The 27,007-nt window shown below is 39.9% G+C and overlaps 1 protein-coding gene across 1 annotated transcript in view; it reads left to right on the top strand.

Annotated features, from left to right (window-relative positions):
• Positions 1–16,604, top strand: part of LOC144500478 (uncharacterized) — a 32,901-nt gene extending 16,297 nt beyond the window's left edge. Inside the window, exons 2-4 of the mRNA XM_078223465.1 lie at positions 3,828–3,998; positions 9,477–9,542; positions 15,010–16,604. Coding sequence (XP_078079591.1) covers positions 3,828–3,998; positions 9,477–9,542; positions 15,010–15,036 — 264 coding nt within the window. The 3' untranslated portion in view covers positions 15,037–16,604. The remainder of the gene's footprint in view (positions 1–3,827; positions 3,999–9,476; positions 9,543–15,009) is intronic.
• The last annotated feature ends 10,403 nt before the right edge of the window (positions 16,605–27,007 follow it).

Below are 27,007 nucleotides of genomic sequence, written 5' to 3'. Positions count from 1 at the left end.
GCAGGAAAGGATGTCCTGAGGCATGGTACATTGGGGAAACCATGCAGACGCTGCGACAACGGATGAATGAACACCGCTCAACAATCACCAGGCAAGACTGTTCTCTTCCTGTTGGGGAGCACTTCAGCGGTCACGGGCATTCGGCCTATGATATTCGGGTAAGCGTTCTCCAAGGCGGCCTTCACGACACACGACGGCACAGAGTCGCTGAGCAGAAACTGATAGCCAAGTTCCACACACATGAGGACGGCTTCAACCGGGATATTGGGTTCATGTCACACTATCTGTAATCCCCACAGCTTGCCTGGACCTGCAGAGTCTCACTGGCTGTCCTGTCTGGAGACAATACACATCTCTTTAACCTGTCTTAATGCTCTTTCCACTTGCATTGTTTGTATCTTAAATACTTGATTAGCTGTAAGTATTCGCATTTCAACCATTATTCTGTAAATTGAGTTTGTGTCTTTATATGCCGTTTGTGAACAGAATTCCCACTCAACTGAAGAAGGGGTTTAAGGCTCTGAAAGCTTGTGTGGCTTTTGCTACCAAATAAACCTGTTGGACTTTAAGCTGGTGTTGTTAAACTTCTTACTGTGTTTATCCCAGTCCAACGCCGGCATCTCCACATCATAACAATCTAGAAGGCACTAGTCAGGTGTCTGATGGAATATTCTTCACTTGACTGAATGAGCGCAGCTCAAGTAGTTCACATCATCCAGGACATAGCAACCTGCTTTATTGACATCCCATCCACCACCTCCAGCATCCATTCCCTCCATCATTAATGTACAGTGGCAGCAGTGTATACCATCTACAAGATGTATTGCAACAACTCACCGTGGCTCTTCAACAGCATCTTCCAAAACCTGTGGCCTCTATCACATGGAACACTAGCACCACCAAGTTCCTGTCCAAATATATCACCATTCCTTCCCTGTTGCTGGGTCAAAATCCAGAAACTCCCTCCCAAACAGCCCACTGGGTGTACCACAACACTGCAGCAGTTCAAGAAGGCAGCTCACCCTTTCCGGTGATGTCCACTTCCCATGAAGGAATTTTTTTTAAACTAAAGGAACCTGGCTGGCTTACTTCTTGCACCGAGCTATATACATTTAAATATATTTCAAATTGGCAATATTGCCTCCCTTTTAAACTAAAACTCTGATAACCATCTCAGTAAGGACAAAGAGAGGAGTCTGTTCATCCCTGCTAACCAGGCCATAACATTGGTCATTGCCTGCCCACGAATATTGCTTGCCACTTATCACCTGAATGTTGCCCAACTCTTGTTGCATGTAGCTGATTTGCTTCAATATCTCATATGTCACGGGTGGTACTAAACACTGTGCAATCATCGCTGGACATCCTCACTTCTGACCCACTGATGGAGGGAAGATCATTGTTGAACATCTGAAGAAGTTGGGCCAAGGACACTTAGGAACTCCTGTAGCAATATCCTGGGGTTGTGATGACTGATCTCCAACAACTGCAAACATTTTCCTTTGTGCTACATGACACTAAGCAGTTGCCTGATTGCCATTGATTGCAATTTCATTAGGATTCCTTAGTACAACCCTCGGTAAAATGCTGACTTGATTTCACGGACTTTTGCCCTCACCAAACCTCTGGAATTCAGCTTCAACTAAGGGTTTAACTCTTTATCTATGCATTGTGCATTATTATTAACAGGCAATAATACAATTTGCATTGCCAACTTTAGATCAGTATAATAATTTGTGCATGTCTTCAGGAGAAATGAAGGATTTGCTCATCACTAAGCAAGCCTCTAACTGACAGAAATATATTCAATATATGTTAAATATATAAGTCTCCTGATATTTGAGATAAATAATTTTCATATGTCATAAGGTTTCCAATTGCCCCAGAAGACCCATTTACGTGTGTAATTTCTAGCCAAATCATCACTGCTATTACTGCAGTGGGTAATGATGTAACACAAATTATATAGTATCTGAATTGATGAATTATCATGTCTAGTTTTAGTATTGTTCCTTGGAGCCATTTGTCAATACATTGCAAAAGCATTAACTTCATCCAGTGTAGTAATGCCAAACGCCAGATATAATGTGGCTTATTAGAAATCATTGGTATCAGTATTCTATTGAATTTAAAAGGGGCCTTTTTTCCTAATATTTGAAACAGCTTGAGGAACTTTAGTACTCTCTAGACAACTGGAAGATGGCACCTACATTATTAGCATTTAATCCAGCCATTCCGAGTCTAGTTGAAAGATACAATATAACTGTTTTTCAGTGTGTGTATTTGGCTGCGATAATGATTTCCAATGACCTGAGTTCATTAGACCTATTTCACTGATATGCTTAAGCAGTGAATATATTATTTAAAACTGGGTTTGTGTTGAGGTCCTACCTACTTTTTTAAAAAAAATATTCATGGGATATGGTCATTGATAATTATTTTTAATTGGCCTGAGAATATGATGATGAGCTGCTGTCCTGAATTCAATGAGTGACTAGACAGTTTCAAAGGACACCCAGATCGGACAGGGTAAGAAAGGATTATTTCCTTCCCTAAAAGGCATGAAGAACTACAGTGGATAGGGTTTTATGACAATCTGATAACTTCATGGTCACCATTACCGATTACTTTCTTTTTATTCCAGCTTTATTTAAATTCCACAGCCTCTGTGGAGGCATTTGAATCCAGACTACTAGTCCAGTGATTTAACACATGCAGCTATGCTCCCATTATTTTCAGTAGTATTAATTCTAGTATCATGGTCTTATCTGCTACACCATTTTGGCAGTAACTGAATATTTTGCTGTTATGCTTTGGACTAACAAGCTGAGTGGGGTGGGGGAGAGGAATATCAATCTCTCTCGGTACCCAATTTTTCTATTGTCCAGCACGTTTATTCGCACATTGGTGGAGACAGGTGTCACTAAGGTATAATATCCTTGAGAATGCTGAAGTTTGAGGTGCCAGGTGTTTACGCAAGCATCAGCTGGAGTCTTCAGGGGCGAGGAGACAAGTTGAGAGAAAAAAATTTTTTAAAGTTCATTCCAAGTCAAAGATTGTTTTACATTTGTAACCTCAAATTTGCATGTTAACTTTGAGCTATTTCTAATATTCTGTTTTCAAACTGGGGACCTGAAATTATGCTGTGTTTTACCCAACATGTAAGTAACCAACATTCTCACCTGAAATTCCTGTCTCCACCATTTCAGCCAAGTCAAGATTGTCAAAATATCAATCCAAAAAGTAAATCTTGCATCATAAAATTGATGGTAAACTCCGTGCTACCAGCACGAACTGCCATTTAGAGTTAAGGGTAGAACACTGTCCTGATTCTCAGACCTGTGCGTTCTTAATGCATGATTCCACATTAAGAGTACTACATTTTCCTTTAATTATAGTTTGAGAGATTTTCTTGGCCTACTTTCCATGGCCCTATTTGGGGTGGCATGCTGGTTAGCACTGCTGCCTCACAGCACCAGGGACCTGGGTCCAATTCCAGCCATGGGTCGCTGTCTGTGTGGAGTTTGCACATTCTCCCTGTGTCTGCTTGGGTTTCCTCCGGGTGCTCTCTTTTCCTCCCACAGTCCAAAGATGTATATGTTAGGTTGATTGGCCCTTAGTGTCAGGGGCACTAGCAGGGTAAATACATGGGGTTACAGGTATGGGGCCTGGGTGGAATTGTTGTCAATGCAGGCTTGATAGGCCATATGGCCTCCTTTTGCACTATAGGGATTCTATGATTCCGTACATTTTACAGAAAATTGCTATTAGAAAGCTCACACTTATATTCACATATATAACTGGTATAATACACTTTTCAATTTCAGAAACGGTTTTGCCAAGGACTCGATGGTAGCTTTCCAGTTGAGAATGATGTACCATATACACAGCTAAACTGGAGTTCCATGGATCATTGGAATCTGCCAAAACATGTTGATCCAACAGGACTGATGGGGAAAACAATTTCAGTCCCGAATGTGGACAAGTTGACTTTTGTGGTATGGAGCAATTTTTATTTTTACAGTTCATATCTACTTGGTGATTGCTATTTAGAAAATGAAATATTTTATAAAGGATATCATTGCTTTCAAGATCAGAAATACTTTGTCATTCTACCATATATACCGGCAGGCAGGAAGGTGGTTTGAAGTGTGTCTACTTCAACGCCAGGAGCATCCGGAATAAGGTGGGTGAACTTGCAGCATGGGTTGGTACCTGGGACTTCGATGTTGTGGCCATTTCGGAGACATGGATAGAGCAGGGACAGGAATGGTTGTTGCAGGTTCCGGGGTTTAGATGTTTCAGTAAGATCAGGGAAGGTGGTAAAAGAGGGGGAGGTGTGGCATTGTTAGTCAAGGACAGTATTATGGTGGCAGAAAGGACGTTTGATGAGGACTCATCTACTGAGTATGGGCTGAGGTTAGAAACAGGAAAGGAGAGGTCACCCTGTTGGGGGTTTTCTATAGGCCTTCAAAAAGTTCCAGAGATGTAGAGGAAAGGATTGCAAAGATGATTCTGGATAGGAGCAAAAGTAACAGGGTAGTTGTTATGGGGGACTTTAACTTTACAAATATTGATTGGAACTTTAGATGGGTCAGTTTTTGTCCAATGTGTGCAGGAGGGTTTCCTGACACAGTATGTAGATAGGCCAACAAGAGGCGGGGCCACATTGGATTTGGTACTGGGTAATGAACCAGGCCAGGTGTTAGATTTGGAGGTCGGTGAACACTTTTTGGTGATAGTGACCACAATTCGGTTACGTTTACTTTAGCAATGGAAAGGGATAGGTATTGACCGCAGGGCAAGAGTTATAGCTGAGGGAAAGGAAATTATGATGCAATTAGGCGTGATATAGGATGTGGAAGGAAACTGCAGGGGATGGGCACAATTGAAATGTGGAGCTTGTTCAAAGAACAGCTACTGGGTGTCCTTGATAAGTATGTACCTGGCAGGGAGGAAGAGGTCGAGCGAGGGAACCGTGGTTTACTAAAGAAGTTGAATCTCTTGTGAAGAGAAAGAAGGAGACTTATGTGAAGGCTCAGTTAGGGCGCTTGAGAGTTACAAGTTAGCCAGGAAGGGCCTAAAGAGAGAGTTAAGAAGAGCCAGGCGGGGTCATGAGAAGTCTTTGGCAGGTAGGATCAAGGTAAACCCTAAAGCTTTCTATAGGTATGTCAGGAATAAAAGAATGACTAGGGTAAGATTAGGGCCAGTCAAGAACAGTAGTGGGAAGTTGTGCGTGGAGTCCAAAGAGATAGGAGAGGCAGTAAATGAATATTTTTCGTCAGTCTTCACACAGGAAAAAGACAATGTTGTCGAGGAGAATACTGAAATACAGGCTATTAGACTAGACAGGATTGAGGTTCATAAGGAGGAGGTGTTAGCAATTCTGGAAAGTGTGAAAATAGATAAGTCCCCTGGGCCGGATGGGATTTATCCTAGGATTCTCTGGGAGGCTAGGGAGGAGAATGCAGAGCCCTTGGCTTTGATCTTTGTCGCATTGTCTACAGGAATAGTGCCAGAAGACTGGAGGATAGTAAATGTTGTCCCCTTGTTCAAGAAGGGGAGTAGGGACAACCCTGGTAATTATAGACCAGTGAGCCTTACTTCTGTTGTGGGCAAAGTTTTGGAAAGGATTATAAGAGATAGGATTTATAATCATCTAGAAAGGAGTAATTTGATTAGGGATAGTCAACACGGTTTTGTGAAGGGTAGGTCGTGCCTCACAAACCTTATTGAGTTCTTTGAGAAGGTGACCAAAGAGGTGGATAAGGGTAAAGCAGTTGATGTGGTGTATATGGATTTCAGTAAAGCGTTTGATAAGGTTCCCCATGGTAAGCTATTGCAGAAGATACGGAGGCATGGGATTGAGGGTGATTTAGTGGTTTGGATCAGAAATTGGCTAGTTGTAAGAAGACAGAGGGTGGTGGTTGATGGGAAATGTTCATCCTGGAGTTCAGTTACTAGTGGTGTACCGCAAGGATCTGTTCTGGGGCCACTGCTGTTTGTCATTTTTATAAATGACCTGGATGAGGGCGTAGAAAGATCGGGTAGTAAATCTGCGGATGACACTGAAGTCGGTGGAGTTGTGGACAGTGCGGAAGGATGTTGCAGGTTACAGAGGGACATAGATAAGCTGCAGAGCTGGGCTGAAAGGTGGCAAATGAAGTTTAATGCGGAAAAGTGTGAGGTGATTCAGTTTGGAAGGAGTAACAGGAATACAGAGTACTGGGCTAATGGTAAGGTACTTGGTAGTATGGATGAGCAGAGAGATCTCGGTGTCCATGTGCATAGATCTCTGAAAGTTGGCACCCAGGTTGATAGGGATGTTAAGAAGGCATACAGTGTGTTAGGTTTTATTGGTAGAGGGATTGAGTTTCGGAGCCATGATGTCATGTTGCAGCTGTACAAAACTCTGGTGCGGCCGCACTTGGAGTATTGCGTACAGTTCTGGTCGCCGCATTATAGGAAAGATGTGGAAGCATTGGAAAGGGTGCAGAGGAGATTTACCAGGATGTTGCCTGGTATGGTGGGAAGGTCTTATGAGGAAAGGCTGAGGGACTTGAGGCTGTTTTTGTTAGAGAGAAGAAGGTTAAGAGGTGACTTAATAGAGGCATATAAGATGATCAGAGGATTAGATAGGGTGGACAGTGAGAGCCTTTTTCCTTGGATGGTGATGGCTAGCACGAGGGGACATAGCTTTAAATTGAGGGGTGATAGATATAGGACAGATGTCAGAGGTAGGTTCTTTACTCCGAGTAGTAACGGCATGGAATGCCCTGCCTGCAACAGTAGTTGACTCGCCAACATTAAGGGGATTTAAATGGTCATTGGATAAACATATGGATGATATTGGAATAGTGTAGGTTAGATGGGCTTTAGATTGGTTTCACAGGTCGGCACAACATCGAGGGCCGAAGGGCCTGTACTGCGCTGTAATGTTCTATGTTCTATATACTACACTTATTTTCAATTAATTTTTGATTTCTCAAACAGCGTTATATAAAAACATAAATCAATAATCAATGAAGCATTTTTGAATACTTCATGATAAGGAATATTCAACAGCTTCAAGCATTCATAAGTTGCCACTAGGGTTAAAGCAAAGCGTAATGATGGATGCAAAAAGCTTTGTGTTGTGTTGAGCTGTCTTGTACAATTTTTAGATTTTTGTTCATCCAAACCTAGTCTCTGTTTGGAGAACTTTTTGTGTTATACATGATACCAGGATGAAGTTGCAGTCTTCCCAGTAATCATGGGAGCAAGTTGAGGTGCTGATTAAAGGGTGTTGTGCAATATTGAAGTATATTGACATAAATATTTTCTTGTAGCTATTGTTTCACTCCTGTTTTACTATATAACCTTTGACTTGTAATACAGTTGTTTCATCTCAGTTGTTTCACTCCAAAAATCTTAAAGCAAGGATGTCTAACTACAGGTGTACAGAGCCTTGGTGAGGCCACACCTAGACTATTGTGTGCAGTATTGGTCTCCTTGGCTAAGAAAAGATATACTTGTCATAGAGGGAGAGCGGCGAAGGATCACCAGACTGATTCCTATGGATTGTCTACGAGGAGAGATTGGATCGGCTGGGCCTGCATTCACTGAAATGTAGAAGGATGAGAGGGGATCTAGTTGAAATGTGTAAAATTCTGACAGGACTGGATGCAGGGATGTTGTTTCCTCTGGCATCCAGGTATGGAGGAATTTTCTTATGAGGTGAGGTTTAGTTGGTTGGGCCTGTACTCATTAGTGTTTTGAAGAATGAGAGGTGACCTTATTGAGACAGATAGGATTCTCAGGCCTTGACAGAGATGATGCTGAGAGGTTGTTTCCCCTTGTGGGATGGTCTAAAACTGGAGGGCATAATCTCAGAGTAACAGTTCATCCATTTGAAGGAGAAATTTCTTCTCTCGGAGGGTAGTGAATCTATGGAATTCTTATGCAGAGAGCACTTGAGGCTGGGTCATTAAGTATGTTCAAGGTTGAGACAGACATTTTTAATCAGTAAAGAAATCGAGGGTTATGGGGATAGGATGAGAAAGTGGAATTGAAGACTATCAGATCAGCCATGATGTCATTAAATGGCAGAGCAGACATTGCGTCCCGAATGGCCTGTGCTTTATCATCTTGTATTCTATGGTGTCTAGAACAAGGGGTCTCAGTCTCATTTAGGACTGAAATGAGGAGAAACTTGTTCACTCGTTGAGGGTGGTGAACCTATGGAAGTCTCTCCATAGAAGGCTGTGGAAGCCAAGTCACTGAATATATTTAAGGATGGAATAAATAGAAGCAAATTCTAACAATTTAAATTAAATTATGAATTTTGTTGAAACAAATATTGTTGCAGTCTAGTTATGTTTTTATGCATTTATCACCTGAGACAAGCATACTGTGCCACACTTATAATATTTGCAATTTTTCCTCTTCATTTCAGATTTCTCATTTTGAGGATAGAAACAATTTATTGGGAATGCAAACCATTTAGTATGCTCCAATAGTGTTGCACTTTGCCTGTGGGAAAATGAAGGCCATGTTTATGGCCCTGTACAATGCATGGCTATCATCCAAAATGCCTTGTAATGTTGGTAACCCTGTTACTGAGATACGTTCTTAGCTTTGCCTCCTTTCCTCAGGAAGAGTGATGAGCCTTGCATCTTGCAAACAAGCCTTCTCTTACTAGCTTCATGCATCTAAACAACTGACTAATTTGGGAAATGTGCATGCCTAATGTATTCCCATGGAATGAGCTGTTTCTGTCCTACAGATTGCAAACAATAGTTTAGTTTTTCTCCTTTGTGAAAGAAAAATATCAACAGTGGGTCTTTTGACATGCTCAGAAATGACAGATGAGCCAGGAAATGCAAGTCTATACCTGAAATGTTAATCAGTCTGCTTTGTAGACTGATGAAACTTGCATATTTCCAGTGTTTTCTGTTTTTGTCATTCCTATTGGGGGCTATTAATCTAAAAGAAAAGGGATGTCTTTCTCTTCTCCCCATAATTAAAAACAAAAGATATAGGATAATTTTCACCCTCTTAATGTGGGTAGTAAACAAGTGAAGTCAATCACACATCTGCTAGTGAACATGACTGGTATTTATTTCCAATTGTTTCATTGGTTTATTGAGCAGAGACTATTCCCCAGCTAAGGAGATGGTAGGCATCTTGTTCCTAATCTCATTTCCCTCACTCTTTCTATTTAGCACCCTTTTTCTCCTGCAGAAAATTATTTAGTTTATTTAGTTCATCTCCATGATAGCACAACTATATCACTCTATAATAGTATGTTGGCACACTAATGCATAAGGAACCATTTATAAGCTTTCATCATAATACATCTGTCCATGTACAGTCTTCCAGGCAATTAGTGATTTTTTTTTTTAACGAAGTACCCCAAAAGGCTATTAATGATTATTGTTGAACAGTTGACGTTATCTTACCACATTTAATATTTACATTAGCATTTCTTTTCAAAGATGCAACAAAACCAGGAACAAGTGGGCACATCAAAGCCTTGCCCCCGATGTTTGGCAGGTGAATCTGTAAGTACTTTTTTATTTCCGAAGAACTACTGAACCCGTAAATATCTTGGCCATAATTCTCAGGCAGTTCACTGCTGCAGGCGAGGTCGGAGAATCTGGCCCCCGCTGTCTTTATAATTGGAAGATAGAATACCTGAATGAAGGTTGAAACTGATCATCAAATACCAAATATTTTCTTTAAATTAATCGTCAATTTAATAAAATGGCACTGAAACCTTCATTTTAAAAGGTCAAGAAAATCTTTTGGGATGGCTAGTTAAGGCTATCCCACTATGCACTGAGGTAGCTACTCAATTTCATTGGGTCAGCTTATTTGAATTACTGATATGGCTCTTAGCACAGCTTTTGCCTTCCATTAGCAGCTAAGAAACAGCAAGAATAAGTGCAGATTTGAAGGTAGGTGGGGGAATATATTGTTCGTCTAATGCTTCACAAATTTAAATATTGTCAGCTTTTGTTGGGTAAAGGAGCGAACTGCCTAGAACAAGATAAAATGAGGGGGAGCTCTCAGCGCAGTGTAGCTTATCCTTGTTTATTGCTGGAAAAGTGGATGTGCTGCTGCATGAGTTGGGAATGAAGAGGATTAACCTGTTGGATGATGCTGTTCCAAAATGCCAGAGGATAGTGTTGCACTTTGCCTGTGGGAAAATGAAGGCTATGTTTATGGCCCTGTACAATGCATGGCTATCATCCAAAATGCCTTGTAATGTTGGTAACCCTGTTACTGAGATACATTCTTAGCTTTGCCTCCTTTCCTCAGGAAGAATGATGAGCCTTGCATTTTGCAAACAAGCCTTCTCTTACTAGCTTCATGCATCTAAACAACTGACTTATTTGGGAAATGTACATGCCTAATGTATTCCCATGGAATTAGCTGTTTGTCTTACAGATTGCCTGCAGGCTGACATCCAAACAGTAGCTTAGTTTTTCCCCTTTGTGAAAGAAAAAGATCAACAGTGGGTCTTTTGACAAGCTCAGAAATGACAGATGAGCCAGGAAATGCAGGTCTTGGCATAAGGATGGTTACGTCTCATTGCCCCTGCATTTGTTATCCTCTCATGAACCTGTTTTCCTCATCATGCAGTGTTTTTGAGACTCCAAGAGGAACTCCCATCATCAGCACTTCACTTGCTACAAATTGAAATGTAGGAACTAGTAGCAACATCTCTTATTTATCAATGGAAATGACATGCTCTTTCAGAACACAAGTAATGGAGGGGAAGGATAAGAGTAAGGAAGCCTCCCTGGAGTAGTGAACCTGAGCCTGCAGAACAAGTCTAAATGTAGTGCGTTATCAAATCTACAAAGTGCATTGGAAGCCTACCAGATCTCCTAGTCGTTTCTAAAACCCATCTTATCTAAATTTAAATGTGTAAAGAACAATGAGGTTACTCTCGCTGAACTCAAAGCATTTAAATTTTTAATTGTTGTAAGAGAACTCTACCGTTGTGAGATACCAGGCATGTAACAATGGGAGATGGTTATTGTTGTTAGAAGCATTGAACTCTGCCTTGAGACCATAAAGAAAGAACTTCAGAGTGTCTTTAAAGTCTTTATGATGTGCTTTATGCAGCCAATTACGTGTTTTTGAAGTGTAGCCACTGTTATAATGTTGGAAACCTGATTTGTTAGCACACTGCAAGCTCCCTCAAGCAACAATTAAATAAATGATCAAATCATCTGTTTTACATCTGTTTTATTTGAAGAATAAATTTTTGACAGAATACTGGGAAAACCAATATGCTCTTAGAGTGCTACAGGATTTTTAATTTCCCCATAAGAGGACAGACAGACTTCCATTTTAGTTCTTAGTGCTACACTGAGGTTTCTGCCTAGATTTTGTGATCAAATCTCTGAAACTATAGCCTTCTGACCCTGAAGTTGAGCCAAAGCTGACATATTATTACAGCAGTTCCTAGAGGCAATGTCCTAGATCCAACTATCTTCAGCTGCTTCATTTTCTACTGGTTGGAATCCTACATACCAGGTACAAAGGAAGATGGTTGTGGTTGTTGGAGGTCAATCATCTCAGTTCCAGGAGAACTGCAGGAGTTCCTCCAGGTAGTGTCCTAGGCCTAACCATCTCCAGTTGCTTCATCAAAGAACTACCTCCCATCATTAGGTCCGAAGTGGGGCGTTTGCCGAGAACAAAGAACAATACAGCACAGGAACAGGCCCTTCGGCCCTCCAAGCCTGCGCCGCTCATGTGCCCACTAGACCATTCTTTTGTATCCCTCTATTCCCAGTCTGTTCATGTAGTTATCTAGATAAGCCTTAAACGATCCCAGCGTGTCTGCCTCAATCACCTTGCTTGGCAGTGCATTCCAGGCCCCCAGCACCCTCTGTGTAAAATACGTCCCCCTGACATCTGTGTTGAACCTTGCCCCCCTCACCTTGAACCCGTGACCCCTTGTGTTCGTCACCTCCGACCTGGGAAAAAGCTTCCCACTGTTCACCCTATCTATGCCCTTCATAATTTTAAACACCTCTATTAGGTCGCCCCCCATCCTCCATCTTTCCAGGGAGAACAACCCCAGTTTACCCAATCTCTCCTAATAGCTAAGACCCTCCATACCAGGCAACATCCTGGTAAACCTTCTCTGTACTCTCTCCAAAGCCTCCACGTCCTTCTGGTAGTGTGGCGACCAGAACTGGACGCGGTATTCCAAATGTGGCCTAACAATCGTTCTATACAGCTGCAACATCATATGCCAACTTTTATATTCTATGCCCCGTCCAATAAAGGTAAGCCTTCTTCACCACCCTCTCCACCTTTAAGGATCTGTGGACTTGTACACCCATGTCCCTCTGTGTGTCTATATTCCTGATGGTTCTGCCATTTATTGTATAGCTCCCCCTTACATTAGATCTACCAAAATGCATCACTTCGCATTTATCTGGATCAAATTCCATCTGCCATTTCTCCACCCAATGTTCCAGCCTATCTATATCCTGCTGTATTCTCTGACAATGTTCATCACTATCTGCAACTCCAGCAATCTTTGTGTCGTCCGCAAACTTACTGATCACACCAGCTACATCTTCCTCCAAATCATTTATATATATATATATATCACAAACAGCAGAGGTCCCAGTACGGAGCCCTGCGGAACACCACTAGTCACAGACCTCCAACCGGAAAAAGACCCCTCCACTGCTACCCTCTGTCTTCTATGGCTAAGCCAGTTCTCCACCCATCTAGCTAGCTCACCTTTTATCCCGTGAGATTTAACCTTTTGCACCAGCCTGCCATGAGGGACCTTGTCAAAAGCTTTACTAAAATCCATATAGATGACATCCACGGCCCTTCGTCAATCGTTTTTGTCACCTCCTCAAAAAACTCAACCAAATTTGTGAGGCATGACCTCCCTCGTACAAAACCATGCTGTCTATTGCTAATGAGATTATTCAGTTCTAAATGTGTATATATCCTATCTCTAAGAATCTTCTCCAACACATTGTTCAGCTCCTCACATTGTTCAGCACTATTCACGACTCTTCTGATTGCTTTCTAATCACTGCAATTTCCAGTGCAAATATGCATAGAAAGCCTATGGACAAATGTAACTACTGAATGGTTCACACCCTTAATTTGTGATGGAGAGCAAGAACCTGGGCATTAATCTCCAACAATAGAATTTTCACAATCGTGTGAGTAAGTTGGAGCATATTATCTGCTTAATAGATTTTTTTATCTATGCATCTTTTTTTAATGTTCTTTGCCAATTATATCAATTAAAGTGCATTTGCCACTTTTTTTGTTTTCCTGAAGGCACAGACTCCTTGTTTAGGTGTTGGATTTAAGCACCCAGTTGACCAATTTTACCTGACCAAAGGAAACTTTGCAGCTAAATCAGATACTGACCAAACTGATAGCTACATACTTGCACATTCCTAGCAGGCATTTGCTTGATAGTAATCTGGCAATGTACGGATGCCAAGCCCAACAATCAGCTTAGCACAAATTGGGGTGAAAACTTTGGATCCGACTGACTCATATATTCATTGGATGAATTCCCTGAGCCTTCAGAAAAATCCCTTTTTTTTTTAGTTGCTAAGGTAAATCATAAATGCAAGATTATTTACCATAACATTTTGAAAATATTAAATGAACATGTTGAAAGTTGCAACTACATTTGGGTAGCACAATAATCCTTAGTTATTTACTGAAGCGATTATGTAACCTGATCTTGGAGTAGAGCTTAAACCCGCAAACTTCCACCAAAGGCAAAGTTAACATTCCATAATTTTATAATTAAATTATGTAAAAAAAAAGCTATTGAATTTGTGAAGGTTGGTTTATAAAGTTCCAACATAATCCTCGTTACACTTCTCTGCCTCTCTGCTGTGCTTTTGTCTTTTAAAATACTATTTTTTTTAAAAAACTACTTCTTGGACCAAGCTTTTGGTCATCTGACCTAATTTTATGTGGCTCTGTGCTATTCTCTGTTCTATAATTGCTCCTATCACATTAAAGGTGCTAATTAAAATAATACTTAAAGTTAATTATTTCAGGTGATTTCGTAACTCCCTTTTTGAGGAAGGGCCAAAAATCTAGAGGTGTTGCTTTATCACATCTTCAATGTTTCAGTCCTTTACAATCAATGACCTTTATAACAATGTTATGTAGACAAATGTGGCAAGCAAATTCCCATATATAAAAATAAATGCATGGATACTTGATCTGTTTTGGTCTGTTGGCTGAAGGAAGAGCGTTAGGACACTGGTAGAATTACCTGTTCTTCCGTGGATGCCATAAATTATCTTTAGTTCTTTTGAGCAAATCTTAGTTTAATATTTTGTATGGATGACAGCATTTCCTTAGTTATTTACTAAAGCGATTATGTAACCAGAGTAGAGCTTAAACCCACACCCTTCCACCAAAGGCAGGAACGTTCAAAACTGAGCCAAGTTGACACGTAAATGCATCTGTAAAGATGGAACTCAATACTGTTCAGAACTTCAGGATGTCCCAAAGTACTTTTTCAATTTTTGAAGTATAGTCATTTTGTAATGTAGGAAATACAGCAGTCAATTTAGATTGTCCCACAAAGCATTGCAATTAACGGCCAGAACATGGGTGGAATTTCCTGAGAGAGCATAAGTAGAAAGTTACAGCTAAAATTATGCCGTTCTTGTGCACATTTTGGAACTATCAATTTACTGCTAATGTTTCTGAAATGTCACTAGCATAAGCCGCAATGTAAAATTCAACAGAAGTGTAAACAACCAGGATCCAATGAAAGTATGAAATTGACACTATACATTTTTCTAAGTGTTGGCCATGCCCAGAAAACATGGCTATCTTTTTCCAATTGTGGTTGATAACAGGTTTTCAACTTTTGCTTGACATGTTATGTGCTATTTTCTACATTGTAAGTTGTTTGTTTCAAAGGAAAAGCATACTTGTTCTGCCAGTGATGCTGTTGAATTTTATAAATTATTTGTGAATTTGTTTCTGTTTCAGGGTCATATTAATCATATGATTGGCTAAAAGAAAATAAATAACCCATCATGCAAAACTGAAGAGCTTTTAGTGCCATTATGAAGATTCTACAAGAGAAGTCCAAATTGCTTAATAATTTTATATTACAAGTCACTGATTTCAAGCTTGGCCTACATTCACCTAATGAAAACAGCTGGCATTATTGCCTTTTTTACTTGAATTCTTTAATAAATAATGTTTATTGTTGTACTGAACACCTTTGTTTTCTAGTCGGAGGAAATTAAACGATTATAGAGTAGGGTTTTTTTCACCAAGATACGTTTCTGAAAAGTTATAACTTTTAAATAAATGGTGATAACATTAGTGTTATGGTATAGAATTGAAGTCTATGTACTGTTTACTAAAATAGTTTTAAATCACTTATTTTTCATTTAGGAATTTTTGTAAAAGAAAAGTCTTCATTTTCTTATTGAAAAGAAAAATGTTTATTGCCATGTTAGTTTTAAACAATGTAAATTAATTGTGGTTTTTTTCTGCATTTTTCACATTCTACGTGCCAGAAGATAACTTAGTGCAGGATTTCATTTACAAACTACAGATTGTTACTGCTCTTTTTTCTTTTCCTTCACTTTTTTAATGAAAAAGGTAGCTAATGCTGGTGTACAATCCACGGGTTCTGGCAACCCATTCAAGTGCCGTTCTTCATTTGTAAACCAAGGTAGTGTGTTTCAGCAAGTTGAACAGCCATTACAGTGGAACTTGATTATGTCTACACATTGACTTTCCAGTAGGATGGCAAGCCCAGAAGTGCAAAAGTCATTTTTTCCCCCTGTTGGCTGGATGTTTGACATGCAACAAAATTCGGTGAAACCTGAATTGCTGCCCCAACTAACCCTAACTCTAAATCATCTTTAGAGTAAACCATTTTGTTTCCTCCCATTTCTGTTGGTGTTCTTGAACTTGGGAGGATGCACTGGCGAACTCTTGGAGGTCTCAGCCAGTGTCACCATCAGAACATTGCTCAGGCTCTTGTGTTCTGATTTATAAATGGAGACAGGTTGGTGGGAAGGAGAGACTGCTTCCCTCTTTCCAGAGGAGAAATTTTTCTCTTTGTTTTGTTTTTGTCTTCAATAGTCTGGCTGAACTGGCAGGCACCAGTATCATCACTTTGTGATAGTTTATATTTAATGTGTTCATACTTTTTTAACAATAGGAAAAAAAGATTGAAAATTAGATGCCACTTTGAATATGTATTTGTATTTTAAAAAATACTCCTCAGCAGGAAGCTGTATACTAAATGTTTACTTCATATCATGTTAAAGAAATATCTGCAAAACTTTTGTATCACTTCTGCAAACAATTGTAATTTGAAACAGTTTATTGTGCAAAATTCTGTATGATTTTTACAAAATCTTATCCTGAAACAAATGTCCTGGGCATGTGATTTTTGGTATCGTGAAAGGAAAGTTTTGCACAGATTACAGTAGGAATTGAGTTGGTACTGTTGAAATCATTTTTATCTACTGTTTACTGCTGTATTTAACTGATGTTTGCTTTCTAGGCTCTTTTTAGGTTTAACTAAAATTTGAGCTAAAATAAAATGGGTGCTGTAATTTAAGGTGTAATGCTTATTTGTCATATCAAATCAGTTGACAATTTTCTGTTGAGATCCCAGCTGATACTACTGGACAAGTCAGATCCCAGAGTGGAACCTGGGTTGAAAGATCTTAACATTTACTTTAAATCACGGAGGGCAGTTTGCTGAAAATATTCACAGAATTCTGCTAGTGTACTTTTAACACACAATTTATTAAACAAGAAAAATGAATTATATTAGACTAGACAAGAAGATCAGAAAGATCTCAATACAAACACCAATAAATGAGTCTAATCATGCTATTCCTTCACTCCAACTCTCCCTTTATAGATTCATACAAATTTGTAAAGATAACATAATTTACAATATCTGTCTTGTACTCTACTGTTCAGGGTAACTATGTGGTACATCTGAACTAATAGGTGAACTGTGGTCAAACACACTACACTCCAAAGTAAATGGCAGGTGAGATCAAAGCAGATTCTATAGATTTCTCAACAATTCCCCAGAGGCTTCTTACACCGTGAGCCAATTGGTCTCTCTGAAACTTTCACTAGGACTTCCAACCTCCACATTCAAAGAACTCGCCTTAGCATTCTCTCGGACATCTTCAATAAGCATCCCTCTCCAAGATTTAAGTTTCGCTTTCTGGTGTTCCTGGATCTACACATACACTCGAGCTTCACCTTTCACACGCATTCAGATTTTCAGCCATGCGGAGCAGAACACCACTGCTCCAAAGGGTACCTATTCCTTGCAGCCCACAACACGGAGTTACCAGCCTTCAGCTCCCTCCTCCGATCTTCCAGCTTCTCCCAAATCTACTTTGGTCCAAGTCTGCTCCCTCCAGTTCTGTCTCTTTAACTCAGAACCAATTGCTCTGCTCCTTACTTTTAACTTTACTTAACAGTACCTGTTTCAGATTCCTGTCCCTTAACTATGACTTCCTCCTGGGACCCCTTACTGTCCCACTTCCTGATTTGGAACCATTTTCTTGGCTTGGGATTTTCTCCCTGTCCCGCTCTCATGTCCTGCCACTTGGGCACTTTCTTTGGAATGGCACTCCTCTTTCAGGTCACCTGACCTCCTTTCAGGCTGTTTCGTTTTTTTTTCTTATGCACAGGGCACGCTTCCTGAAATAACAAAAAAGAATTGCGCCTGCGGCCGTTCCACATTCAGTGCATGTGCGGCCATTCTCCAGTCTGCACAGAAATCCTGAGGCCTGCTGGGAACTGGAGATTCCCTGTCTTTGAACTCTGATTTATTATGAATTTTTAAAAAAATTCCATTGGGGTTCATCACATTTACTTATTCTCAAGATTCTCTTTCCCACCTGCTTCTCTTAAACATCAGTAATTAAGAGGGCAAGGGAGGCCTATAGAGCCATTTATTGAGTTGTTTATCAGTCAGGTTTTCTGATCGAGGGCAGAGGAGGACAAGTTCCTACCTTCTATAAACTATTTCTCCCTGATGTTATTGAAGACATTGGAAATAGAATTTGTGGTTTTGTGTTCTACAAAAGCACTTTGGGACTGAAAATTATTCAAAGTTCATTCCTCTGAATGAAGCCTCCCAAGCATCATGCATTTAAAAAAAACACAACGTGTTTGCATCAAGTGGCAATATTGATTTCCACTTTGCTGCTGTTAGGCTGACTGAGTTGGTGGCTGATCTGCTATTGGGATTTCAAGCGTTTTATTATTTCATGTTGGTTCTGAACAGGGATTCATTCCCAACATCAGCAGTCCAACTGATGGTGAATCTGTAAATCTATTCTGAATAGCAACAACTATCCTTTACCTAGTGCAAATTTGCAGTTATCCTTTGGAGTCATCGTACTGGATTGAAGGTAAATATCTCTTAAAAACCTTGTTTTTAGAAATTAAAGAAATATTCTGTTTTATTGTACTTTTTCTCCAGTACTATGTATCCTTTAACATGCAATTTGTGGGTTTTTTTGTAATTGGGGAAATATTGTTTAAATCACCCAAATATCCTTGACATTAAAATATTGGGGTGGCACAGTGGTTATCACTGCTGCCTCACAGCACCAGGGACCCGGGTTCAATTCCCCGCTTGGGTCATTGTCTGTGTGGAGTTTGCACATTCTCCCTGTGTCTGCGTGGGTTTACTCGGGTGCTTCGGTCTCCTCCCACAATCCGACACATGTGCAGGTTAGGCGCATTGGCCATGCTAAATTCTCCCTCACTGTACCCGAATAGGTGTCGGAGTGTGGCGACTAGGGAATTTTCACAGTAACTTAATTACAGTGTTGAATGTAACGAATAAATAAACTTTTATTCAGCAAAAATAGCTTTGTGTTGTGATAATTGAAATTATGCTGCACCGCACAGCTGAATACAGTAGCTATACTGTGACGCTAGTGTACCTTTCAGAAGTTTTTGTTTAGTCATATACTCTGCAGTTGTAAGCAAACCTTTTCAGTTTGTTTTTCTCATTGTTGTAGGGCTGTCTACAAGAGTCTTTTTATTGCTGCTTAAACAGGGGTTTGTTTATTTTTACTTGGATGTTTATGACTGCATTGTTGGGAGAAAAAACAGTTGGCAGGTCAGGTGATAGTCTTTTTTTCATTTTCAGTTTGGAACTGCAGGTTTGAGTTTTAGTTTTAGAAGGGGCCTCAAGCTGAAAAGTCTCTCCCTGGTTTTGGAAATTCTGCTAGTTAGCTGAAAGCAAGGTCTTGCCTTTCTGAAGAGGGGGAATTGGCTATTGGTGGCTTGCCTAGAGTCCCTGGCATTTTTTTGGAAGGTGTTCTGACTTAACTATTCTGAGTCTATCCAGAGAACTGCAGACTTCATCCAAAGGTCTCAAGTCCAGTATCACGTGAGCATTAGTCTTTATTGTGTTAAACCTGTGAAAAGGGTCTTTTGTCTCTGGGATTGGTTTGATTGAAACACATTAGGTATACTTGTTAAGGGTTATACATTATTGTGGTTTGTTTTTTTTCTTTGTAATTGATGAGAGTTCTTGCTAATTTTCTTTCTATACATGTTAACTATATAAAAAGGCCCCAGTGGGTCATTAGAATCATTCCTGAAGTGAAACATATCGGGCTTATCCTAGCCAAATTCAAGATGCAAAACTTATGATCCAGACGGGCTCCATAAAACACTCTGACCATACATAACAATACCAAAAAGAAAAGTGATGATTTGAGAACTATTATTTAATCACCCTGATCCCTAATACCTTTTGTGGTGGAGCAGTTGAATCTAATTCTGTTGAAAAAACAATGCTCAGTACAAAGCTACCATGATACGGTATTGCTGCTATTTCCTTCTAGATGACTATCATAGGAAAGCAAAGATTTACATGAAGGCATTGTGATACTCAGGTTTTGGTTGAGGTTTGCCTTACGAATGTGACTCACTGGTTTTGACTGTAACTAAGAAATTATCCTGGAAAAACTGAGTTAGTTAATGACATTGTATCGTTAAAGAATAATAGATGAAGGACAAAAGAATACAGCGAAGTCCAGAATATGTGATCAGAAACAGTTGGAGTCTTTATAATCCTAAAAGTAAAGTTAAAATTAGAGGGAGGTGGGGGAGGAGGTGTTGTCAATGTCGATGAGGGGCGTTTGTTCACTTTTGCGGATGTAAGGGCTAGACCACTAGATATGAAGTTGTATTTCTTGGTTTAAAGCTTCTTATGGAAATTGGAAAGAGAACTATACAGAGTGTCTCTTTTTGCAACAAGTTTTTACTATCAGTGTCAAGAAGATCCAAGAAGGTGACAGTGGTTAGCACTGCTGCTTCACAATGCCAGGGACTCAGGTTCAATTCCCAGATTGGGTCGTTGTCTGTGTGGAGTCTGTATATTCTCCTCGTGTCTGCGTGGGTTTCCTCTGGGTGCTCCGGTTTCCTCCCACAGTCTGAAAGATGTGCTGGTTAGGTGTATTGGCCATGCTGAATTCTCCCTCAGTGTACCCAAACAGACGCCGGAGTGTGGTGACTAGGGGATTTTCACAGTAACTTCATTGCATTGTTAATGTAAGCCTACTTGTGACACTAATAAATAAAAAAATTTTTAAAGTTGAGGGCCAGTATGTAGAGACTCCACCTTCCATCAACGTTGACACTCTCACTCTGGAGGTTGTTGGCAGCTTTGTATACCTTGGATCACCAGCAACCTGTACCTTGATATCAAAATCAGAATTGAATTGCCAAGGCTGGAACTGTCATGTTAAAGTTGAGAAGGCAAGTGTGGACCAACAGCAATCTAACAGATAATACCTGTACTAGGCCTATGTTCTCAGCATCCTCCTTTACAGTAGCTGAGCATGGACCACTTAAGCAAGCTTTCACCTCCACAGCCTTGAGGTGAACTTTGAGGATTTCCTGGCAGGTGACAATGCCAAAAATGGAAGTACACTAGCGTGCAGGGATTCTGAGCATGTTTGCCCTCTTGAGTCAGCAGTGACTCCATTGGCTGGGTCATGTGAACAGAATAGCATGGTTGCTATTGGCATGAGACCAACATCTGTGATACAAAGATGATTGGAAGCAAGACTCTCAAGTGGACTGGGATCGGAGTCAATGCATGGGAAGTCCTGGCTACTGACAGGAGTGCCTGGAGACCAGCAGTTGGGAAGGGCTGGGAAAAAGCAGATGACAAAAAATAAACTGCCAATTGACAGAAAAGAGAGCCTGGCAGAAGATTCAAAAACATAATTTGACTTCAGCCAGTGCTGTTGATCTGTGTGAGCTGCAGAAGCTGCCACTTAGTCAGCCTCTACAGCCACAATAACTGAGTTTAACACCCTGGACACAGTCCATCACCTGAGACAGGCGGGTGTCTACTTCACGTGAGACAATTGAAGAGAGCAGTAATCCCTTTGTATGGCGATTGATGACAGCTAGAAATTGAATTTATACATATGAAGATATCCTATTCGAGATCTATTTTCCTGCCAGGTCACCTTTTCAAGCTTCAGTCAACAGTCTGGATTTGTATAGTGCCTTTAATGTAGTAAATATCATCCCTCTTGTTACTTTTTTTACACTTGTACAAAGGATTAAAAATCAAGAAGTTGCTTATGTAAAAATGTTTGCGTTGAAAACAAGTTGCATTTCAATTTTTAGAAGTGCAAATCCCTGGAAAACATTTTTACAGTTTCTGGGAAACCTTTAGAACTATTCTTATTAAACTGGGTGTAGTGAGAAAATCTTTTATACTTTTATAAATAATTTGTGTAATTTTTTTGATTTATATATGCTGAATAGCACAAGTACCTGAAGTGGGAACTATTTGAACCACAACCAGGAGCTTGAATTTAAGAGCTGGAACATTTGAGATACTGCATTTTCTAGCATTGGAAAATTAATACTCATTTCTCAACACTTTAGATTGTACCATGTTACCAAACGTTTAAGTATATGGTTTTTATGAAGTATAAATGCCTTAAACTGCTTCTAGAGCTTTAGTCAGTTGAATTGTATCTCTGACTTCACATTATTAGAAGAGACCAACTACAATTCAGTTGACAGTTCCACTGAATAGGTGTAGGAATTCTAGTCTTGCCTTTATTTACAATATTAGCCCACTATGTATCACAGCCTTCGAACAACTACTTTCTCTATTTCCAAAATCTCTTGTGAAGCATCCGCTTAACTGAATTTATATGTTAATACAGCCAAACATTAACTGAATACCAGCCATCATTTTCTCAAGATTCATTTATATTAAGAATTGCTGAATTTTATATTCATAGAAATTGCATTCTGTCAGAGAGGAATAGCTTTAATCGGTTTTTTTTTGGTGCTGTTGGAATATTCTCTCTTAGTTGGCAATTTAACTAAATTATCATTTTATACACTATTTTACCCTGCCTTGTGAAGGGATAAGTGCTGAAATATGATGTATTTTCTCAGTTAACATTCAACAATATAAAATAAATTATTTGGAAGTGAGTTAATAAATTTGCAAATTAATCTTTCAATTAATTCCTTAATTTATGCATTAATTCATAAATTTAAAAATCAATTCAGAAAGCTATTAATTTTGAAATTAAGAGGAAATCTTATTAAGTTGTGTTACAAGGAGGATGTCTGGATCTCCTGCCACTCAAAAGAAAGCCAAGAAAAATGGAAAGCATTTTCAGTATTCTTAGAAAAGGAAGTACAAGGCAAGGAACAATCTATTGCCACACTTCACCAGCTTGAATTAGGTCACCCACCAAGGCTATTAGTCTGGGCAAAACGCATTAAATCAAATATCTGTAACTAGAAAAAAAAGTGTGATCCAGAGACACAGGAATGAGCTGGACCATGATAACTTGTTTAAAAAAAAACACCAATGTGTTAAGTCTTCACGCTGATTGGATATTAAAATGAAGCAAGCCTAAAGTGATCGTGATTGGTATATGCTAATTACTTGTAATCTAATTTGAAAACCATAATTGCTTATGTATCTCTGAATACTTCACTCTGGCTAGCTATAGAACGTGAACTGTAGCTTTCCAGCATCCTTGCTAAAGCTTGCAATTAAAATTGCTGTTGAAGAGAACTCTGTGACTTGGTCTGGTTACTTGAAGGGTAGAGTTGGGATCAAATAAAAAGCTACACCAAAGTCCACAACAGAAGGGGATAAGATTTGAAGATCACAGATTTACTCGTGGTTCAAGGCATGTTAAGAAGGAAACTAAAGGCCAAATCGACCAAAGCACCATATGTTAAGGACATTTGTAAAGTACAGATTGGACAGAGCTGAGAAACTGGTGAAGGTAATAACTTCATGGAGGAGAGTGAGTGAGCCCTGTCGTGCATCACAAAGGGATCAGGGACTGGAGGAGAAACGGGCAAAATGAAAGTGAATAGCAGGCACCAGAGAGAAAAAGGGAATTTTATAATACCCACATACAGGGAGAGCTCTGGAACACTGCAACAGGGCAGGAGTTTAATTGCTGGAAATGTGAAATTTAATATTTGGAAATAATTTAAAATAATTTACCTGATTCTCTTTGGGAGGGATGAGGAGAGCAGTTAGGGGTGGGTAGAGGAAGGGGAGGTGAGAAGGTGTGATGAGAGAGAAAAATGCTGACTTAATTTGGGCAACTTGGGCCATGCTACTATCTTAAGGCCAAAGCCTGATGTAGGAAAATTGCTTGCATAGCATTTTAACTTTACAAATGTTAGCAAAATCATTGCCAAAAATCATGACAATAGAAAGTGCATGCATATGCAATATTTTTCATAGTTCGCAAAGTATTTGAAGAAGATTAGTAACTTAAAAATCTGACTATAAAGTATGGTAAATTTTTCTTTACAGAATTGAAAACTTATAGAATGGGTATTAATTGATAATCCTTTCTACTGATCTTCCTTTGACCTGGAAGCTAGATGGGAAATGAATCTTGATAATTGAGTATGTAGTAATCCTGATGAGTACATGACCAGCCTGTTGGGATGAATTGTGCTAGATCTGAATTATATTTGGATCAGAACTTCTTTCAGCTACGGGTAAAAATAACCAATTGACAGATCTTTGTACCACAGTCTAATAACTTATTCAACATTTCATCCCTACCTTGTAGCAAATGAATCTGGAATTAGAAACCTCATTCTTAGATTCATAATATTCAATCTAGCAATTGGATTATTGGCTCTGACAGTACAAAAGGCTCTACACATCTAATCAGAATACTGCATTTTCATAAATCTACCAGTTTAAGCTGTTGCAAGAAATAGCAAAAAGAGGAATGTAGGTTTTTATCCAAAAAAGGTTAGTTGAGAACTATCAGCCAACTAGGCAAAAAATAGTAATTAATTGTCTATTTAGTGACCAAACATAAAAAGGAAATTGTTACATAAACTCATTGATTTCACTGTTATTATACAGGGAGAAAATCTGTCTTTCCCAGTGACTATTTTGTTCTTAGCTGTTCCAATTCGTTCCATCACTGTGTATTGCCTGTCCTATATTGATTTTTTTCCTCTTTCTCGCACTCTTGCATGAGAAATGTGAGCAAAAGTAGGCCATTTAGCTCTTTGGGCCTTCCCTGTCATTCAACAGGATAATGGTTGACCATGTACCTCAAGTCCACTTATCTGACACTATCACTGTTTAATTCCCCTTGTTAAAAAAAACAATTGATCTCTCTTTTGCATGGACTCGATGACTAAGCAGTCACATGCTCTGGGTTAGAGAATTGCCATTCTTGATAATTATAGCGAATATGGATAGGGCCAAGAAGATAAATCATTTGACTGTGTGCTTCTCCAGTTTCTGGGCCCCTTATCCCTTCCCTGCCCTTTAACCTTCACCCTATTTTGATCCCTTACAAGATTCAGCAAACCATCTCAGAGAGGTCTGAGTAAAATGATAACTCCCATTATTGACATCTGGTTACAAATATCATCTGATACTTATGTAGCATGACATTAATCTCAAGAACAGCAATGGTATAATGCAATTGTGTATGCCCCCTTGGTGATCTCAGTGATTATTAAACAAACCAGAGAGTACAAATTTTAGTTTAACAACATTGTGCGACGATTTTAATTTGACAGGAAAATATCCCATGAGTTATTTATGACGTTGTGCAGACGAGAACACTGATTTCGATGACTGCCTCATTAGTATGTTCTGCACATTGCAATATGGATGGATGGTGACAGTAAATTCAATTTGGGGGAAGATGCAATACTTGTAACCCAAATTTTGACTACCTGTTCTATATAGAAAAGAAAAATGTCTCAATGCTGCAGCTTGTCTTGTTTTATTGTTGGAGAGGGAGGAGATGGGATGGGACAGGACAATCCCATTCAGTTATTGCTGTCTGAGCTACCCTGGACACTGACACTTCACTCGCTCACACCTTTCTCAAGGTAAGTCAATGTCACTAAATTTCATTTTCCTGGAAGTGATTGTGCTGCAAATTGGTCAATAGCCAGGTCCAGCCTTGTTAACTGCTCTGCCAGGCCTGCTCCAGCCTTATTAATGGCGGCGATTTGCTCCTGTTTTTTTAATTTTCTGCTTCTTCTTGGCCTTGGCAAGATGTCAAAAATCCTTCAGCACAGCTGAATGGTCCTGCATGATGGCCAGAGTAACTGTTTCAGCTCATCCAATCACAGATTCCCTCTCTCCTGCCCTTATTGCTCCTCCAATCATCAATTCTGTCTATGGAGGAGCGACAAGATTGGGAGAGAGGGATCCTGGAGCAATGACATACTTGAGCACTGAATGTACAGTCTTGTCTCAGCAGGTTCCCCAATAGATTGCGTTCAACAGGTCTTAACAACTTCAAGGGAGGATAACATGAGAGCTTCAAAAGGAAGCCCTCAGCAGTACACTCACACCTGCAGATCACTTCATACATCATAACGTGCTCATTTATTTTTCATACGTAAATGAAATGCATTGTTAGATGACCTTTACAGACCAATCAGCATGAGGGACAGAGGATGAGACAGCACCATCCCGCACACAGCCACAGAAAAACCAGCTTGGCAAGCACATCACCAGAAATCAAATTCTGAAAGGAAGAACTTGCATTTATCCAGCAGATCATTTCAGTACACAGCAACCTCAACTTCAGCTGCGTGGAAGCCTTGGGGATTGCATCAATGGACCAGATAAATGTATTTTTGACTACATAACTATTTCCATGATTTGGACTGCAACAGGTTACACTGGATATCATTACACTTCTTTTTTGTTACATTTCACAACATTGTCTTTTTTTTAAGAAGTGGCTCCCCAAAGGTCGACTGGATAAGGACTGCTTTTGTTATTAAGGATGAGAGAAGAGTTTCATAGATCATAGAATCCTACAGTGCAGAAAGAGGCCATTCGGCCCATCGAGTCTGCACCAACCACAGTCCCACCCAGGCCCTATCCACATATCCACCCACTAACCCCTCTAAACTATGCATCCCGGGACACTAAGGGGCAATTTAGAATGGCCAATCAAGCTAGCCCACACATCTTTGGACTGTGGGAGGAAACCGGAGCACCCGGAGGAAACCCACGCAGACACAGGGAGAATGTGCAAACTCCACACAGACAGTGACCCAAGCCGGGATTTGAACCCAGGTCCCTGGAGCTGTGAAGCAGCAGTGCTAAGCACTGTGCTACCGTGCCGCCCTTTGAAGGGTTTGGACAGAGTTGCACTGAATCACCCATTATACACTCCGCTTCCTTTCAGGAGACGTGACGTGCGGTTATAAAGGGAAGCTGAAACAATTCCTCCAGTTTTACAGCCCTGACTAAGTCCACTATCAGCCCCATGTGTATCCAACATGAGTTTTCCCAAGGCTGGAGATGCAGTTTCACTTTGGTAAAGGTGAATAAATCTGCTGCTCAGATTAAGTGGGATCCCAGTGACCAGTATTTTGTACGACCTCCTGAATGTACTGTGGCGCCTGCTTCACTGACAGGTTTACCTCCACAGAAAGGAAGCAC

The sequence above is a fragment of the Mustelus asterias genome, chromosome 11 (assembly GCF_964213995.1).
Source record: "Mustelus asterias chromosome 11, sMusAst1.hap1.1, whole genome shotgun sequence".
Taxonomy (NCBI): Eukaryota; Metazoa; Chordata; class Chondrichthyes; order Carcharhiniformes; family Triakidae; genus Mustelus; species Mustelus asterias.
Note: the sequence above shows the minus strand (reverse complement) of the source record. Positions and strands in the feature narration are given on the sequence as shown.